The following is an 18,949-nucleotide window of genomic DNA, read 5'->3' as shown; positions in this document are numbered from 1 at the left end:
TTATTCACTTCAAAAATTTGTCGGAGTAGCTTTGCTCAAAACATGGTCCAGACTGACGGCCCTTCACTAGCCGCAGGTGCTGGAGGGCTGTGTTGCACATCGATGAGTGTAATTCAGTCCTAGTTTTTCGTGCCATGCTAAAAATACTCTCGCACACCACGTAGCTATGTGGTATCACGATTTAATCCAGCATCACCTTAGCAACTCGGTGAAACATGTTTTCCATCAGTGTTTTTCATTTTTCCAACCATAGACCACTGCACATCCCACCTTTCTTCATTCAGAATGTCCTCTGGAAGACTGTACACCTGTAGAGTGGCAACCTCAGTTTCGAGAGCATCTAAAGCATCTTCAGTAAATTCATTGGAATCTCGAGGCAGTAGATGAGGGAAACTCTGAATAAAGAAATGAAGACTCGAAAGCGATGCTTGTGAAATAAATTTCAAGTTGGCCACCTCCACATTCTTCAGAGTTGCGTCCACATCCATAACACTTCGCCTCGTCGCATTTCGGAAACATTTTACGTAGAAGAGGCCCAACGTGGTCGCTGACACTAAGGAGTAGCTTGCGTTCGGCGAGGAATCTCCATAAACAGGCACTCCACACGTATGACACTGTCATCGCAGTTGTTCCGGAGGAAGTTCACTATGTTGTCTTGCTGCTCAGCGGTGCGAACATAGCTTTGATGCTTTGCCGTAGAAATGTGCAGTTTGAAGTCGCGTTTGCTACCGTGAGGCACGCTGACGTCGCATCGAAACGTATAAAATGCAAAATGTTCTCCTTTTCTTAATGTCATAAAGCACTGAAATTCACAAGTGTAAGATCGCAAAAACGTCTGCGAATACCTTTTCTTGGGCTTTGATAGCACCATGGCATCAAGCACACTAGGTATTTAACTTTACATGGTGCACCACACACACGGCCTAGCCAACACTAATCATACACGCAAACAGCAGTAACAATGCACCATGGAGGAACGCATGCTGAACGCATGCATGAAATGCAAGAGCCAGGTTGGCTCTGGCTTTGGACGGCTTACTAGCTACCGTAGTCGGCTGCTTAGTCGATGATACCGAGGGCGCTAGTGCAGCCGTTGGTGATGCTGACGATTACGATGTGGCTGCAGATTCCACGGTGCCGGTTCTGCGAAAACCACTATTGTGCGAACAGAGACTTTTCGGGAGATATAAGACAGTCATCGTGCAATCGGAAAGCTCAGTAAAAAATCGGGAGTCTCCCGGGCGAATCGGGACGGTTGGCAGGTATGCAGTGGTCACGGTATCGGAGCCGTCTTAGCCCAGCACCAACAGGGTCAAGACCGTGTTATCGCCTACGCTAGCTGCCTCCTCACAGCAGCGGAGCGCAACTATTTGCTTACAGATCATGAATGCCTGGCTCTTGTCTTGGCGGTTTCCAAATTCACCCGTACTTGTATGGCACGCACTTCTTTGTCATCACAAACCACCACGCGCTCTGCTGGCTTTCCTCACTCAAGGATCCTACTGGCCGGCTTGATCGCTGGGCTCTGCGGCTGCAAGAATATTCCTATGCAGTAGTGTACAAGTCGAGCCGATTACATCAATACGCAGACTGTTTATCACACTATCCAGTGGACGAACCATCGGCTGACCCTGACCCGGATGCCGACGCTTGCATTTTCTTCATTTCTCAGCTGCTACACATTGCTGACGAGCAACGCCGTGATGCCACCTTGCGTGCTATCATTGATGGCTTGCAATCTTCGTCTTCTGATTTGTCCTTCCACCTGTTTGTTCTCAGGGATGGTGTATCATACCGCCACAATGTACGCCCCGACAGTCCTGCCCTGCTCCTCGTCATTCCTAAGCACCTCCAGTCAGCTGTTCTCCAAGAACTTCACAATTTACCTACGGCAGGTCACCTTAGCGTCTCCCGCATCTACAACCGGATTCGCCGATGCTTCTTTTGGCCAGGCCTTGTGCACTTCGTCCGGAAATATGTTGCGGCGTGTGAGAAATGCCAGCGCTGAAAAACACCATCGACGCTGCCTGCCGGGTGCCTTCAACAACTCGACATTCCTTCGGAGCTGTTCTTTCGCATTGTCCTGGACTTACTTGGCCTTTTCTCTCTGTCCACATCTGGCGACAAGTGGGTCGCTGTGGTGACAGATTACGCTACACGCTATGCAATCACCAGAGCCCTTCCAATGAGCTGCACCACAGGCGTCGCCGATTTTCTTTTATGCGACGTGATTCTGCAGCACGGCGCTCCACATCAACTGCTCACTGACCGTGGTTTTTCTTTCTAAAGTCATTGCCGACATTCTGGAGTCCTGCTCAACCAAGCACAAGCTGACTACGTCTTACCATCCACAGACTAATGGTCTCACGGAGATGATGCTTGCATCAGATAGCGATGGCGACGAGGGCAGTGATAACGCATTAGGGCAGGCTGCCTCATGTTGTCCTCACAGGAGGCCTGGCAGATGATTCAGTCCCTCCAGGGCTTTTTTCTTGTGAGAAACATTCCGCTGCACTACATGGAGCACTTGTATGCCTTGGAGAAGGATGTCAGCAAACTTCACATAAAGCATGCAAGGCTGACAGACATAGGCCTTTCTCGTGCAAGCCATTGGGAAGTACATGGTGTGATGCTTGTGGCGATCTCTTCTCAGCATTTCTTCTGGATTTCTCAAGCTGACAGACTGCCACGGCAGCCTTCTCGCAATCTTTAAAAGGCCCCTTTTGTGGCCACCAAAGCGGTGCCTTGGTGGTGCTCGCATATTACTTGCCACCCGTGACACCTCATTGCAGTTGTTGTAGCAGTGCCATTCTTTAAAACCGGCAGCTGTGGCTTGTTACACACGATCGGAGCGTCCAGGAAGCAGTTAAATGAGTGAACACAATCAGCAGCCGGATGGAAGAAGGTGGTGGGGAGGGATACTGAACTCCCCGCCATTATAGTTTGATAGTTTTCGCACAACAGCTCTGCCATCCCCCTGTTTTGATTTTTTCATGCAATCCACTTATAACAATTATCGATTATAACAATGGAATTTTTGTGGCACTTGAATATTATTATAAATGGGCTCGACTATACTTACTTTCATTGGCAAGGCGATCTGTCGGCTTTTCTTTGGCATGTGCAACGGCTGTGAATAGATCTGCATTGATACGGTAACCGTTAACTTAAGTCGCTGATACCTGATGACGAATCTCCTATTGGGCCTACTGGCCTAGAGAGTGTGACCAATGTTGTGGCCATGACGAAAATTCGCTACCGGCTGACATGATAATGGGCCGCCAACTGTTCCGAAAAGCTTGTCTCTAATATGTTCCTATGTATAGCTCATCTGTGACCGGTCGTAATATCCCATGTACAGGTTGGATTGACGACCGTTGAAGTGAAATTTGGGTCCGCAGTCGACCAGCCAGTAACCACCGTGAGCGTGCGTGCCAAGTTTGGTTGTGTGCGGGCATGTAGGCAGAGAGCTCCAAACTGTGGGAATCTGTGTGTGTGAACACTGAACTCGCAAAATCAATGCGATCAGCACATCTTCCGGTGGCTAATCACACCGATCTTTTTACATGCTGTCATTCTTTGCATATGTGCTGCTGTTCGAGATCCCTCTGTGCGTGCCGCATTAATAGTGTCTGTCGGCATCGTTGATCTCACTGAACCATGTACCAATAGAGATCACAAGCTGTGGGAGTGCTGTGCGCATCAAGGCACTGAACACGGCCAAGTCCTCCACCGAAGGTACCAATATTCGGAAAATATAATGTTCGACGAATCCAATACATATTATATATTCATTTTGCAATTTGATTAGAACATTCTCTATTTGATTAGAAATTGAATATTCGAGTATTCGCACACTCTTCTTCTTTTTGTTTGGCTGCACAGTCATACACTGCTTGGTGTACCTCATCATCTGATTAGAACTCCCGCCCTGTGCTTCCTTGAGGGGTCCAAACAACTGATAATGACTTGATGAGGGGTACTAGTTTAGTAGTTGAGAAGTTGATATACAGTCGATCCCGGATATATCGAACCCGGATGTATCGAATTATTGCTGATATCGAACAGTTGAAAAATCCCCTTGGGAATCCCATGCAAAAGTATAGCGCTATTGTTCGCATATATAGAACTCCCGTGCAACGGCATATCGATCTATCGAACTCCGTGCTGAGCTGCACCCCGGCAAGTATGCTTCTCCCACCATATCCCACTCGTGCAAGTGCGCTTCTCCCATCGCATCCCACCCCCGTAAGTGCGCTTCTCCTCACGACGCTCTCGCGATGTTCTCGCGATCTCACACGCGCCGCCCCGCACTCTGAGAAAGGGGCGTGTGGGTAAAAGGCACGTGACGAGGTGCACTTGGAGTGCGATTGGGTGGGAAAGGGAAGCGGGAGGTAGAAACCACACTGACCGCAGGTGCCCGTTTCCTGTGTTTTGGTTGGCTGACACCACTGGCGCAGTGAGACGAATGAGGTCAGTGCAGCTTGGGCTTGTGGTAGTGCGGAGACGCGGAGTGGTGCGTCTTTCGATTCGCTTTGTTCCTTTTATTCACGAGGCCAACGCGAAGGCTTGAGACTCGCGTGGTGCAGTGCGTTTGTCTTTCTGCTTTTGGCACGTGTTCCGGAGCCTTGGCCGGAAAAAACGCAAGAATTTGGATTTTGCAACAAAGGCGGACATTCTTCGACGAGTGGAGGCTGGCGAGAAAAAGTCGGTCACCGCAGCGTTCGAAATTCCTCACAACACCCTGAGTATGATCCTCAAGAACAAAGCCGATGTTAAGCTGAAGGCAGTGCAGTCCAATCGCCCTGGAGCGTGTCGTGTGCACGTCCCAACCTCTGACAAAGTCGAGAAGGCATTGTACACCTGGTATTTGGTGACACGTGCCAAGAACATACCTGTTGATGGCCCAATGCTCAGGAAGAAGGCCAAATGGTTTGCTGTGGCATTCGAAGAAGAAAGCTTCACTGGTGGCACTGGTTGGCAGCAGCATCGTCGGAAAGACCTTTTCGGGCAAAAGCAAGGCGACTAGCACAAGTCGCATAAAGAAGTGGTTGTCTGAAGAGTGGCCAAATATTTCCAACAGCTTTTTGCCATCGCAAATATTCAATGCAGATAAGACGGCACTGTTTTGGCAAATGCTGCCAAACAAGACTCTGCATCTGAAGGGCACTGCATGCCATGGTGGAAAGAACAGCAAAGCGTGCGTATCGATTTTGCTTGCTGCAAATATGGATGGGTCATGCAAACTATGGCCGTTTGTTATCGGAAAAAGCAGGTCGCCACGCTGCTTTAAGAACGTGAAAGGCCTCCCGGTTCGCTACGCATCCAATAAAAAAGCTTGGATGTGACACGCGATTTTTTCGTTGAGTGGCTACAGGCATGGCTGCAAAGTTTGTTTTCTTCTTGACAATTGTTCGGCCCATCATGTCGTCTGCCCATTAAAGCAGATCAACATCAAGTTTCTGCCACCAAACACAACGGCAAAACTTCAGCCTCTCGACCAAGGCATTGTGAAAGCGTTTAAGGTTGGGTACAGACGACAACTGGTGCAGAGGCTCCTAATCAACCTTTCATTAGGAATCGAACTCAAGGTGGACCTCTTCGGAGCCATTCAAATGCTGGCTGGTGATTGGAACAATGTGAAGAAAAGCACAATTGTGAACTGCATCCGCAAAGCAGGCTTTGTGGTAGCCGCAGACGACGGATGTCTTGACAGTGAAGACGATGTTGCTGGATGCCTGGACAGTGAATTTCGCGAGCTCTCGACATTCCCAGGCGGCGTTACAGCATGCAATTTCGTCAGCGCTGATGACGGCGTGCAAGCTGTAGCAGATTGCGCTGATGCGAAGATTGTGGCTGACATCACGGGTGACGAGGACGCAGACTCGAGCAGCGGCGAATGTTCCGACAAAGAACTCCAACCACCATGCACTGCAGCTGAACTTGCATCAGCTTTCAGCGTCATTCGCCGCTGTTGTGGCACAATGGAAGGAGCTGGCATTTCTCATTTGGACACTGTAAACAAGCTTGAGGACAGCCTAATGAAATTGATGGTGCAGAAGAAAAAGCAAGCAAAGATCACAGATTTTTTTTTCCGAAATAAAGTGCTCTGGTCAACTCTCTGTGTTTTTGGTTTTTTTACGCGCCTTGGAGGCACAGATCGGTAAGTTCCCGTTAGTTACGACATCGGGAAACTGCCTTGAGATGTGCGGAGTTGTTAGAGAAGCTTCTGACATGCATATTTTAGATGTCGAATTATCGATATATCGAACTATTTCGTGATCCCCTTCGAGTTCGATATATCCAGGATCGACTGTATTCTAGAAAGAATCACTGCCCAAGCACTCCTACAGATTGTTAACCAGCTAAGCTGAAATGTGCAGCCCCGGTGTTTTATCACTAGGTCGATCCCGACGGTTCAATAAACAAGAGCTTCGTAGACTATCGGATCCTTGCTAGGCAGTTGCTGCTTGCGCTCTGCTGCATGAGCCTCTTGTTGTGGCCGGGCTGCAGCATCGGCATGGTGTGGACGAGCTTGTTCCTGGTTCTGCTTTCGGTATTGCTGATTGAAAGCTGCCTGCTCTTCAGGAGTACATATGATGCTTGGCCTCCCCATTTCGGAGCTGGAGAGAAACTGCTGTGCACGTGCTCAGCTGCGATGGAGAGAAACGACGTCACTACTGGCGCAGACAATTGCGTGCCTCTCTTTCTCTTTCTTTTTTTATTTTATTTCATGCATGCGCATGGCGTTGCGCCGGAGGAGTTTTCGGCATACAAGCGACAAATGGATAGACAAACGAATCAGCTACCCATATACAACTTTGCTGTAATAATCTAGTGACAGGTTGATAAAGAGAATGTAGCGGACAATCAAAGCACAAATGTCAAATGGTTCCAACCATCGCATGAACAGTATGAGGACAAGTGTCATTGTGCTCTGGCATCACAACTTGATGGGATTGACTCACGTGACAAGTATTTTTCACAGACCTTACATGAATTGTGAGTTTTCCGCCGGCGTTGACAAAGTCGAGAAGGCATTGTACACCTGGTTTTTGGCGACACGTGCCAAGAACATACCTGTTGATGGCCCAATGCTCATGAAGATGGCCAAATGGTTTGCTGTGGCATTCGAAGAACGCTTCACTGGTGGCACTGGTTGGCAGCAGCATCGTCAGAAAGACCTTTTCGGGCAAAAGCGAGGCGACTAGCACAAGTCATATAGAGAAGTGGTTGTCCGAAGAGTGGCCATGCATTACCATACTGAACTTTCATTCTCCTATTAATTTCAACAGCTTCCATTTCTTTACTTGGTAAAATCTGGTACAACAGGAATTGTGGTCACTTAGCTTACGTCTGAAGTGCGGTGACCATCTTTACAGTGACACTATGACGTTTGCTCAACTGTACGCTTGTGCCACCTTGTGAGCATTTCTTTCACTACAGTTGCACTTCATTATGACATACTCATGTTCAACATGAATGTACCTTAGTTATAACCAATATTCGTTATATATATGCATGATGATATAAAAAAAAATTAAACTCTGGGGTTTTGTGTGCCAAAAATACAATATTGTTATAAAGATACAGACAATGAATTTGTTTTTATGTTCCTCTTCGCATGCGGTACTTGCGATTATTTCTGGCCTAGTGTTTTTACACAGGCTCACCAATTTATTAGGCGCCAAAAAACAATGTTGATGTCACTCATTCCAGGAGTCTTTTTTAATCTGTGAGAGAACCTGTGTGTGTGAGGGATGACCAACCTTTCTTTTGTTTATATTGGTGCTAGTATCAATATTGACATTATTGATTGTATGATGAGTGTAGTATACCGCATTCCTCTCGCATGTGGAAGATCCCACATTGGTCAAACTGGTACAGTGAAACCTCGTTAAATTGTAGTTGCCCGGAGCTCGGAAAAAGTATGTAATAAATGGTAGTACTGCTTAGCTGAAATAGCATGAGATCGATTACTTTCCTGTCAAAAATGGAACTCAGAGAGAGTGCAATGAAAGGGCAAAAACATGTAGTTTTTAGTCCACGACGTCCTCTATAAAGTTTGTAGAGGAGGTTGTGATTTATTAACTTCATGTGACAAAAGTCTCATCATTTTCGTTTGATGCCGCGGCGGCTTAGCTGCGTTGACAGCGGCCTCAAATTCACTGAAGCTGCGAGCCAGCTTTTCGGTCAGCCCCCCCTTCTCGGCAAACACTCGCACGGCAAATTCCTTGTTGGCGTTGCATATTCTCTGTGCATGGGCGCGGTAGCGCTGCAGATGTCGCAGGGCGCCCTTTTCATTGTGGGGTACTGTTGTCATCACGACGATTGCGTTCATGCGGCGCACGTAACACGCAGCTTCTGCCACTGTCGGGCCTGACTCGCCCGTGCTATCGCTTTCCGTGTTGTCCGCATCACTGTCGTTAGACGTCACTTTGACAACAAGGGCAACGATGGCGAAAAGTCAAACTTCATAGCCGACATCTTTTCGCGGTTGCAGCAGCGCTGCTGAGCAACTTCTTTGCATTCCAAATGCCACATACCATTGTCATCACTAGATCCCTGTTGCGTGCCAAGACTGACTTCCTTGTGTCACATTCTATAGCACGAACAATGTCTAATTTTTCTTCTACGCTGAGCACCCGGCGTCTTTTTTTATTAGAGCTTCGGCATGACGCCAGTATTTGCTTGCACATGGCTTGCGTGCCACCGAAATGGTGTTGACGTCGGTGTGGCTTCACATGCAAACGCACATGGTGCTTGGAGGTCACTTCTCCTGTCTCTGAGGCTTGCTGTTCAGATGGGGATGACGCACTGCCATGATTGTGTGACGAAAAGTGGTAACACTACATGTTAACCGATACGGACGCAATAAGCTAGTATGGCTTATGCGGACACAAAACGCATTATGTTCAATGGCCACTGAGTCAGGGATTTAGCTTTACTACTTTTAAAACGAAACTACTGCTTAAGCGGATACGGTTTAGTTGCATAAATTATAGGCTACAAGAACACAATAACAAAGTAAACAATGTGGCTGCTGACAGCTTTCTTGCCATCCATTGGCAAAGATGCAAATGCTAACTCAGATTTAAAGAAACAGTCATCATGAGTAGAAGCAGGTGTACGATGACATGCTTGATAATAGAAACTAGACACATATCAACATTTGGTGATGCTTGCGTCAGTAAGCCTTGAATTTCTTTAACCACTAAAGAGCTTGATTATTTTTGTTTGCGTTGAACGTGTACATGTCTGTCAATCTGTGTAGCAGAAAAGTGCTGCTGCATGTGGCTCCCTGTTTTTTGTTCATGTTTACCGAGCTTTTACACATTTTGCATGATGTTGTAAGGGTATATATTGTGATAACTTCTCTCCACCTTGTGAGTTTCTGCAGAACTATTGCGTCAAACTTTTGCCTTTGCTTTGAGTTGTTCACAAATTCGACTTCGCCCTGCCATCTGCTAGTCGCCTAGTTAGCTCATGTGGTAGAGTGGCTGCCCCAGAAAGGCGGTGGTCCCGGGTTCGAGTCCCAGACCAGGATGAATTTTTCTTCAACTGCTAGGCTTTTCTTTCGAGGAACCCATATGGGTTTCTTTTTTTAGCAATTGCTACGATTGGGTGGATGTCTCATTTTCCCTCAACCCTTTCAGGGTCAATGACGTAAATATGCGGCGCCGCTAACAAGCCCAAAATGCTCGATGCCATATGTTTACGGTGCCATCTGTACGTTTAAAAGGCGTGCCAATTTCCTAACTTTTTATTTTCTCTCATGTGCTGCCACTATGTGGGAATACAGAGAATTCTTTTTGCGCACCTCCTTCTCTCGGTTTTCGTTGCTTGCATGGTTTACTTTAGAGCTAGTTTGCTCCTGCGCGTCTATATACTGCCGCTAGCGCATTGGCGCTTGCGCCGGCGGGCAGCGGTTTGGGTTCTGTTCCGCAGGTGGTTTCAGCTTCTTCCGCTCACAAAACTGGTAGCTATCTCGTTACTAATCGCTCAAGGGGCAACTGCCTGTTTCTCACTCGTTTAGTGCTCACAGGTGTGTGCATAGGAAGGATGCTGCTGTGCATGCGTTTCCTTTTCTTTTCTTTTTTTTTTGCAGACTCGCGAAAACTAATTGCCTCTGGTTGGCAATAAGATGAAGATTAGTGGAAGTTTGTCAAACCGTTTATCTTTTTTGATTGGCACACAGCCACACAGTATTCTTGACAGTGCACACCTACGCAGTTCTATTACACTATAGACGTACGTATTAGTGTAAGAGCAGGAACATTTTAATTGCGAAACATTCTCGTGTGCGCATTTTCAAAGCCTTGAACTGTGTGTATAACAATGCGTCAAATTTTTTATTCTTATAAGTTTATTTCCTTTTCTATTGTTATTCATGAATGAAGAGTATATATGTATATACCAATGCAAAATATTTTTTTTTCACTTTACTGTCACCCTAGAAAAATTACAATAAATTTTTTTTGAAATAGGTCGCTAAGAAGAATTGGAATCTGCAACAAAAAAAATCGGCCCTGAAAGGGTTGTTATGAGAACTTGAAATAAATATATTGTTGAAAGTTAGTGCTGTGTCTGTCGGATGTGCCTTTCTGTTGTCCTTGTTGTTCAGCTTGTGGTACAACAAAATAGGAGATGCTGTACCAACGAGTCCAAGATTAATTATATCTGATATATTGTTATTTTGCATTAATTACATCAAATTCAACTATATGTAATACAGTTAAATATTGATTAACGAAGTAGGTAAAATCGGCAATTTGCTTCATTATATCGAAATTTCGTTGTATTGAAATTTGACCTTTTATGCAGTCGCTGATCAATTTTTCTTACACAGAAAGGGGCCACAGAATTCTCCAAATCATTGAACAATTGAAAAAAGCAAATGTGAACGAAAAAACAATTTATTATGATAAATTTGCAAGTCTGTGACGAATGATACTGTTTCATGCCACGTATGTCGACCATATCTTCACATAGGCAATATGAACTAAGCCAAGCTATCCATGCTTTCACGTGCACTCCGCCCCCGCGGCTGATAGCGTTGCTTGTACTAGGATGATGCTATCATGAAAAGCGGCAGCAGCAGGGAGTGAATGCTTCGTCTGCCTCTGGCTGCATGAGTCAACGAAGCTCGATATTACGCAACCTCCAATACTAAACATGCCATAAGACAGTTTGCATAATTCCATGCCATTTCAGCACGCCCACTCTTTGCACACGCAGCAAATTACTGCTAAAGCAGGGTGCGCGGCTGTGTATACGCTCAGCCACACTTGCAGCCGTGTGCAGCCACGGCCAAGACGCGCGCCAACTTGCCCCCACTATGCCCCCTTCCCTGCCTTCCCGTGCCCGCTTGATTGTGTACTGTGAGCTCGCTCCCCTCCCCCTTTTTCCCTTTGCTCATGTGGGAAGGCAGCACTCTTGAAGCCACCATGTTTCTTTTCTCACCCTCTTTAACTTTCACTAGCACCTAAAGCACAATGTACGTGGGGCAAGATAGGATCTTATCGCACTTGTATTTTATACAGAACCTGGTGCAGCTTCACTACCGCGGTCACTCTTGTTGCGTCGCGCACAATTTGAGAAATGTGTTTGCAAGCAGCTGCTTGTAATTAAATCTTTGAGCCTCGGTGTCTGTGGAAGTTTCCATTTATTGTCTTGGCATTCCTTTGTGGCAGAGGTGAAATTTCATTACAGTCGAACCTCGATATACCGAACAGTGCAGTGATTGCGAGCTAGTTCGATATAGCCAGAATTCTATATATAAAATCACGTAAAAAACTTCTGCAAATTAATCAATGAACGAAGGGCGCGATCGGGGATCGCTATTCGGAGCGAATGCACGTAGGCCGCGCCGACTTCGTCCGCTGTGAACGCGTGTTCAATTGCGCCGCGCGCGCCTGCCCCAAACAACGATCCCTGATTTTGCCCAAATCCTGGTGCAGGTAATACGCACTTGAAGCTTCGCACAAAGTATTTATTTATTTGGCTGAAAGTACTGCAGCAGTGTAGCCTGCTTCTCATTGACAGCTGCTAGCTTAAACACGGAAATGATCCACAAGCGATATGCCGGTGCTCTCTACTGCACTGCAGCAGCAGTGTAGAAGGACCAAACTAGCTACGGCCCCACTTGAAGTCGGGAAAGGGGCAACGTAAGCGCTTGCGGGATCAACCTCGGCAGCATTTTCGTTTGGCCGCTACTTCTGCTGCGATCTCCATGTCCATCAATCGAAGCATTTTGAAACACTCAATACCAATATCATAAGAAGCCAACAAACATTGACACCAAGGACGACATAGGGGAAAAAACTTGTACCTACAAAATTAATTAAAGAAAGTATTTCATGGAAATGAAAGTGGATGAAAAAAGTTGCCACAGGTGGGGAACGATCCCATATCTTTCCCAAAACTATGCCATTTTCTGCCGTGTTCCAGCGCGTGATCGTGCTTTGCGATCCACATGTTCGGCCTGAATATTCATGTAGCACTAAATTACACCACTAGTCACATGTCCTTGTGCACACTGTGCAAAGTCGTGTACTGCATGAAGCCAGACAATCGGAACAGCTCGCACGGGACGCCGTCAACGGAAGTGTGCAACGCCAAAAAAAAAATGAAAAAGAAAAGCGAGGAGAAAAAAAGTGAAGGCGGGGCCCATGACGTATGCATCACGTGATCCTTGAGGCCCAGTATGGGAGAATGCAGGGAAGGAATTTTGCTTGCTGAGGCTAGACAGGGCGAGCGGAGAGAGCCCCTATGTTTGCGGTGAAGCTCGCCTCCTGAAATCATGGGTTTGCAACATAAATATTTCTATCTCTGCTATTAATTAGCCGATTTGACATCTCTTTATGGCAGAATGCTCCCTAGAGGACATGTAACAGCTTCCAGTGTAGTATAACTAAAATTTGCTATGTGGCCTGGTGAGGGGCCCTATAAGTGGCATCTGCCAAGATGTCTATGAGCCCTGTGAGCACGTGCTGTTGCGTGTCTTTGTGGATGCAAACCGCCAGTCCTTCTGAGGTGCGGCAGGTGCAGAGTGTGGCGCCAAGGAAGAGTCAGTGCGACAAATGCAATGAGTCGTTGACGTTGTAGAACAAGCCAAGACGCCGCATGCATACGCTGCTGTGTTCAGATGGCACCCTCGGTGCGATCGATCTGTGTAGCTATAATGCCCAGAAATCGGGAACGCCCATCGCGCCACTGCTGTCTTCGAGGGTGTGCGGGAAAGCTCGCTGCCTGTCAACAGAGCGCACATGGTCTGGGGTGGCGGAGCTCTATATATCCATTTTATGTCTGGCCCCATTCGAACTAAAAAATTGTAAATGCCTGCGATTTTCCAGGTGTTCGATACCAGGCAAGTGTTCGATATACGCAATAATTAGGTATATCCGCGTTTGATGCATCGAGGTTTGACTGTATATTGAAATCGCATACAAACACACTTCGTTATATTGAGGTTCAATACATGGTGTTCTGTGGGCAAGACACGAAAAGTTAAATACTTCTTTATATTGACAATTTCATTATATAGAGCTTTAACTGTGCTAGCGAGAGGTCATTGGCACAAAATTAGAAAATTTTCTTACAAATTTACAGCTTTCAATTCACTGGTCTTTGCACTATGGAATCAATTACAGCTTTGAAGGCTGTGTGGTCGCGTTCAAGTTAATTGTGGGTTGGCTTTATCCTTCTTTTCTTGATTCATCAACATGACTGATTGAGCAAGAGAAAACATAACATACATTTTAAAAAATTCGGTATGGTTTTGGGACTAAAATAAAATGTGCTGCAAAAGTTGTGAAAAAAAGACCACAGACTTTTTTCGTGGCTTCGTCTGAGTGCTACAGTATTTTGTATTTTAAAGTCAACATAAATTTGCAATTGTAATCAAAAGCTTGACTTTAGCTCAGACTGTAAGTGCTGGTGACTCCATTGTGCATGGTAATAAATAATGCTTATGATTTCATTCTTAATATATTATTAATACATATTGTACGTTATTGGGCATTGGAATCTCTTTCCATAATGTGCATAGATTTATTTTTTGCTTTAACCACAGCTCACGTCAGCGTGCTACGAGCTCCATGATGTGTTCTTCAACATTCCGGTTGCCGAGAGGATGCAGTTGATTGCACAGCTGCGTTCACAGAAGGCTCGTCCACCTGTGCGAATCACCAAGGGCTGCACGGTGAGGCTTCGTCTTAGATTAGTAGTTCCAAGTCCAAGGGGCGTAGCACCCCTGAGTAGAACCCTCCTCCTTTGGTGCCTTGCACGTGATACCCTCGCACACTTCCACTAGCACGGCTATAGCATGCAGTACATGGCCACGATGTTATCGCACTTGGATTTATATGGGACATCACACTGACGGCAATGCCAAAAACGTGCTTGGAGTGTCCATATAACTGCCTTTATACAGTAGAACCTCATTGATATGTTGCCATTACGTATGTTTTCCCGGCGCCAACGTTTGCAATCGAGAACACAAAAAATGACCCAATGTACTTAAGCTCATTTTTTTGCCAGTTCATACGTTCCTGGAAAACATGATTTTTCGACACTAACGTTCAGTACGTCACCAAGTTGCAATTGTATAATACATTTTCTGGCCACGTATTCCATGTACACAAGATGTGCGAGGCCCATGCGATCGAGATCAGTACATATTCTTGCCTGCCATGGCAGCTTCACCGCAATACTCGCCTGCCTGTCGCTTGAAAACGCCGGCGCACAATCGGTTTCTCATTTTGGTACGAGCAAATCTTTACCAGGGTCCTCGCGTGTCGCATTCACAACAATCACTGCCAATCCAATTGTCATGAACATCTTCGCTTATCTGTTCCACACCACGTGGTGTCGTCCGAAGTGTAGTGCACGCTTTTAATAGACAATAGGTAAATAGAAACGCGCCGCCGTTCCCTACTGCAGACTGCAATCTTATACATTTTCTGGCTGCTAGATTCCATGTGAGCAAAAAAAGGCACGATGTGTATGCGATCGAGAACAGTATATAGCTGCCAATCTCGTGTGAAATCTACAGCGCAAACAGTTTCTTATTCTGGTACAGTGAAGCTTCATTAAACTGTAGTTGGGTGGAGCTTAGAATAAGTAGGTACTAAATGGTAGCACTGCTTAACTGAAATAGCACAAGATCGTTCATTTACCTGTCAAAAACGGAACTCGGAGAGAGTGTGATGGAAGAGGAAAGAACATGCAGTATTTATTCACTTCGCGCGACAAAAGTGTTATTTTCATTTGATGCCACAATGGCCTAGTAACTACGACAGCGGCTTCAAACTTACTGAAGCTGCAAGCCAGCATTTCAGCCAGCCCCCTCGGCAGACACTTGCATGGCAGATTCCTTGTTGGCATTGCATATTCTCCGTGCACGGGCGCGGTAACATTGCAGAAGTCGTGGGGTGCCTTTTTCCTTGTGGGGTGCTGTTCACGTAGCGACGATTGCATTCATGAAGTTGATGTAATGCGCAGCTTCTGCCACTGTCGGGCCTGAATTGCCTGTGCTGTCGCTTCTCGTGTCAACCTCATCGCTGTCGCTAGGTGCCACTTCGGCAACAACAGAAGCAACAATGGCGAAAAGTCGAACCTTGTAGCCCACATCTATTTGCTGTTGCAGCAGCACTGCCGAGCAACTTTTTGGCATTCCAAATGCCACACACTGTAGTCAGCACTAGATCCCTGTCACGTGCCAGTGCTCACGTCTTTGTGTTACATTCGATAGCACGAACAATGTCTAATTTTTCTTCTGTGCTGAGCACCTGGTGTCTTTTTTATCCGAGCTTCAGAAATAATGGGAATCCTTGCTTGCACGATGCCACAACGCTCTTTGGCACGGCGCCAAAATGATGTTGATGTTGATGTGGCTTCATGCGCAAACGCACAGGGCGCTTGGAGGCCGTTGTTCCGATCTCTGAGGTTTGTTCTGCCGGGCCGCCCAATGGAGACAACACACCGCCGTGTTTGCGCGGCGAAAAGTGGAAACACTACGTGTTAACCAATATGTATGCAATACGCTGGTACAATTTATGCGGATACAAGACACATTATGTTCAATGGCTGATGTGTCGGGGATTTGATTTTACTACTTTTAAAAAGAAACTACTGTTTAAGCGGGTACAGTTGAACAAGGTTTTACTGTACCAGCAAATCTCCGTCCAGGGGGTCGCCTAGAACAACATATAGGTGCCTGCCGAATGCATAGCTATTGCAACCAAATTTACTGTGATAAGCATATTCACCTATCTGTTTTACTGCACATGGTGTGTAGTGTCATTGGTAGTGCACTTTGTGCTTTTAGTGGGCGACAATCCAAATGTGCCACCATTTTATGCTTAATGTGATGCATATGTTGGCATCACGTTTTGCTTTGATGGCATCCGGCGCTGCCCGCCAGCTCGATTTCGTCTTGGTTTCCCTTCACTTTCTTAAAGCAGCGTGCAATACGAAAGCAACAAAACGTGTCTTGGGCTGCCAGAGCACCACCTGCTCAATGCGTGTCGCCATCTCGTTCTGCAACGATCCGCGTGACACCTCACGTTAGGTAAAATGTGAACAATAATTGAGCCTGTCCAATTTTTTTAGTTACTTCGGCTCACACATTTTCCCAGTTAGTAAGTTTTTTCTCAAGGTCTTTTCCAAATTGTATGAATGAGGTTCTACTGCATATAAATCAGGCATCCAACATGCTCCCATGGGCAGTTTTCCGTGCTCGTGTACGAACATGTCCTGCTCTTGTGTTTTGCGGGAAACAGCTAAAACACCCTAGTGTACAGCATGGTCCTCTTCTAAAGGGAACACCTTATCATTACTTAAGTTAACATAAGTTAACCATATCATAAAACTCATAGAAAAGAAAAAAGAAGCACCTGTTGTGATGCGTTAAATAAACCTACAGTGTAAATAGTTGTTGCCAAGGCCTTTCAATCAAAACTGGGCAGTAATTAGTCCTGAATGGTACATTTTGATGTTCCTTTTAAGAGGAAGCATAAAACTCTGTTCCTCAAATATAAGTGGAGTTATCGTACCAATAGCCGGCTTTCTCCTTTAGTCTCTGCTTGCATGCTAGAAGCTCCACAGCAGAGATGCCAACAGGGCAAAGCCTCGGCCATAAGTTTAATGGTGTGGCTGTGAAAGTGCTCATCGTGGCATTCTGTGGCGGTCGCGCTACTTTATGCTTAGTAGCATGCTGCTGCCATCTCAGAGGCCATGCACAGCTGAGACAGCTACGTGTAGCGCAAAGATGAAATGATATTTTTTTAGTTCACACATGCACACACACACGCATGCACGCATATGTGTATTTAGCTTATTTAACTTAAAATTAGCAATTATGTATTGCTCTCGCAATCACAAAGTCGGCCAGAAGCATTGATGGGCCCAAATGCTTTTGGTAATGCTCCACAATGTCGTTGTGGAAGTGAGAGCAAGCGATTTTTTTTTTCTGACACGAGATTGTAAACTCGCTGCTGCATGCAGTGCAGTAATACTTGGCTTACATGTTCACAACACCCTCTATGACAGGCGAGCAACATTTTCTTGCTGTTGTGAAAAAGTGTTTCAGGGCCCCTTGAATTTTAAAAAGAAAGGCACACAGTATAAAGGTGTACGTGCATATGTGCATGTGTGCATGTGTGTTCGCACCTTGTGTTGTAATCCTCGCTTGCATTGCAGGAGCAGGCACCAAAGAAGATCTCCTTGGCCACACAGAAGGTGCTCGAGAGACGGCTCTCCAAGTGAGTGCCTTCCTTTGAGTCACCAGTGGCACTGTTGAGAAAGGAGCCATGGCGCTAGCTCAGTAGCTACGGCATCGCGCTGCTGAGTTTGAGGTCCTGGCCACATTTTGATGGGGGTGAAATGCAAGAACACTTATGTACAGTAAAAGCTTGTTATCACAACTCAATTATTTGAAATTTTGAATAATTTGATGTAGCCGCCGTGGCCCGTCCAACAACATATTGAAAGCAGTATGTTATGCATCCCGCTAATTCACACTGCAGCCCTTTGTTTAGACCTGACTGGAGAGAGAGGCGTTGTTGCAGGTTGGTTCTCCCCCCTGTAAAGACCTTCAAGGTGAAAATGTGGTCGCAGTGCTGCGCATTTTTTTTCATGCTACATCTTCGAGGCTCTTTGTTTTGCTGAGAAGCGGCACCAGGTAATGTCCAAAACATGGCGGCAGTGACATTTATTGGCGATCGCAGTACCAAAAAGCATAGCCTTTGAGATTTGTGGCTATTACTCAAAGGAAAGCATTAGTTTAGATGCCGCCTATACCGTGCAGCCATTCCAACTATGAAAGTATTATGGAGACCAATGTCACACCAGGTTGTGCGTCTCATGAGTGCATTTTGGAGCGCTGCTCTTGTATCTGTGGCGAGCGTCAGTGGCACGAACGTGCGTTTATAGTCCGATATTTTCGGCGCGTGTTGCTTGCGGCCAGTCACACTACGACACGCGCGCTGCGTCAGCTGAAGTGCTGTCTCCTCTATACTGCCTATAGCTCGACGCACGCATACGCTGTCAGCTGCTCTGTTCAGAGCGTTCGCAGAACGATCCCCAACCGGCACTCTGCTTTGAACAGCTGTCTGCGACCATCAGTGAAGCAGCGCGGGCACCTTTTTTCTCCATGTCATGCATTGTGGGTCGGCGCAACAAATGCACGAATGGAGCAAGAGCAATCTTGACGCTGTTAGATTCGTCGGACGATCCCACCACTGTTACCAGTTGTAGGATTTATAGACGATCTCGCCGCTGCCAGCATTTGAAGGAATTGAAGGTCTTAGAGAGGAACTTGGGAGGAACTAGGTGAACAGGGTTTATTTACATTATTTACAGTTTAAACAAGACATACATCAACAGTCTAGTGTGACTCCTAAATGGAGCCCACAAGACAAAGCATACAGCAAACGAGCACACAGCT

The 18,949-nt window shown here is 46.2% G+C and overlaps 1 protein-coding gene across 3 annotated transcripts in view; it reads left to right on the top strand.

Moving 5' to 3' along the window:
* LOC135919594 (mucin-2-like) overlaps nt 1–18,949 on the top strand; it is a 117,940-nt gene that overhangs the window by 87,567 nt on the left and 11,424 nt on the right. For all 3 annotated transcript variants that reach the window (XM_065453510.1, XM_065453512.1, XM_065453511.1), the window contains exons 11-12: nt 14,075–14,203; nt 17,704–17,765. In XM_065453510.1, coding sequence (XP_065309582.1) covers nt 14,075–14,203; nt 17,704–17,765 — 191 coding nt within the window. The remainder of the gene's footprint in view (nt 1–14,074; nt 14,204–17,703; nt 17,766–18,949) is intronic.

Source organism: Dermacentor albipictus, chromosome 8 (assembly GCF_038994185.2).
Source record: "Dermacentor albipictus isolate Rhodes 1998 colony chromosome 8, USDA_Dalb.pri_finalv2, whole genome shotgun sequence".
NCBI classification, from domain to species: Eukaryota; Metazoa; Arthropoda; class Arachnida; order Ixodida; family Ixodidae; genus Dermacentor; species Dermacentor albipictus.
The sequence above is the reverse complement of the archived record's forward strand: the minus strand, read 5'-3'. Positions and strand labels throughout refer to the sequence as shown.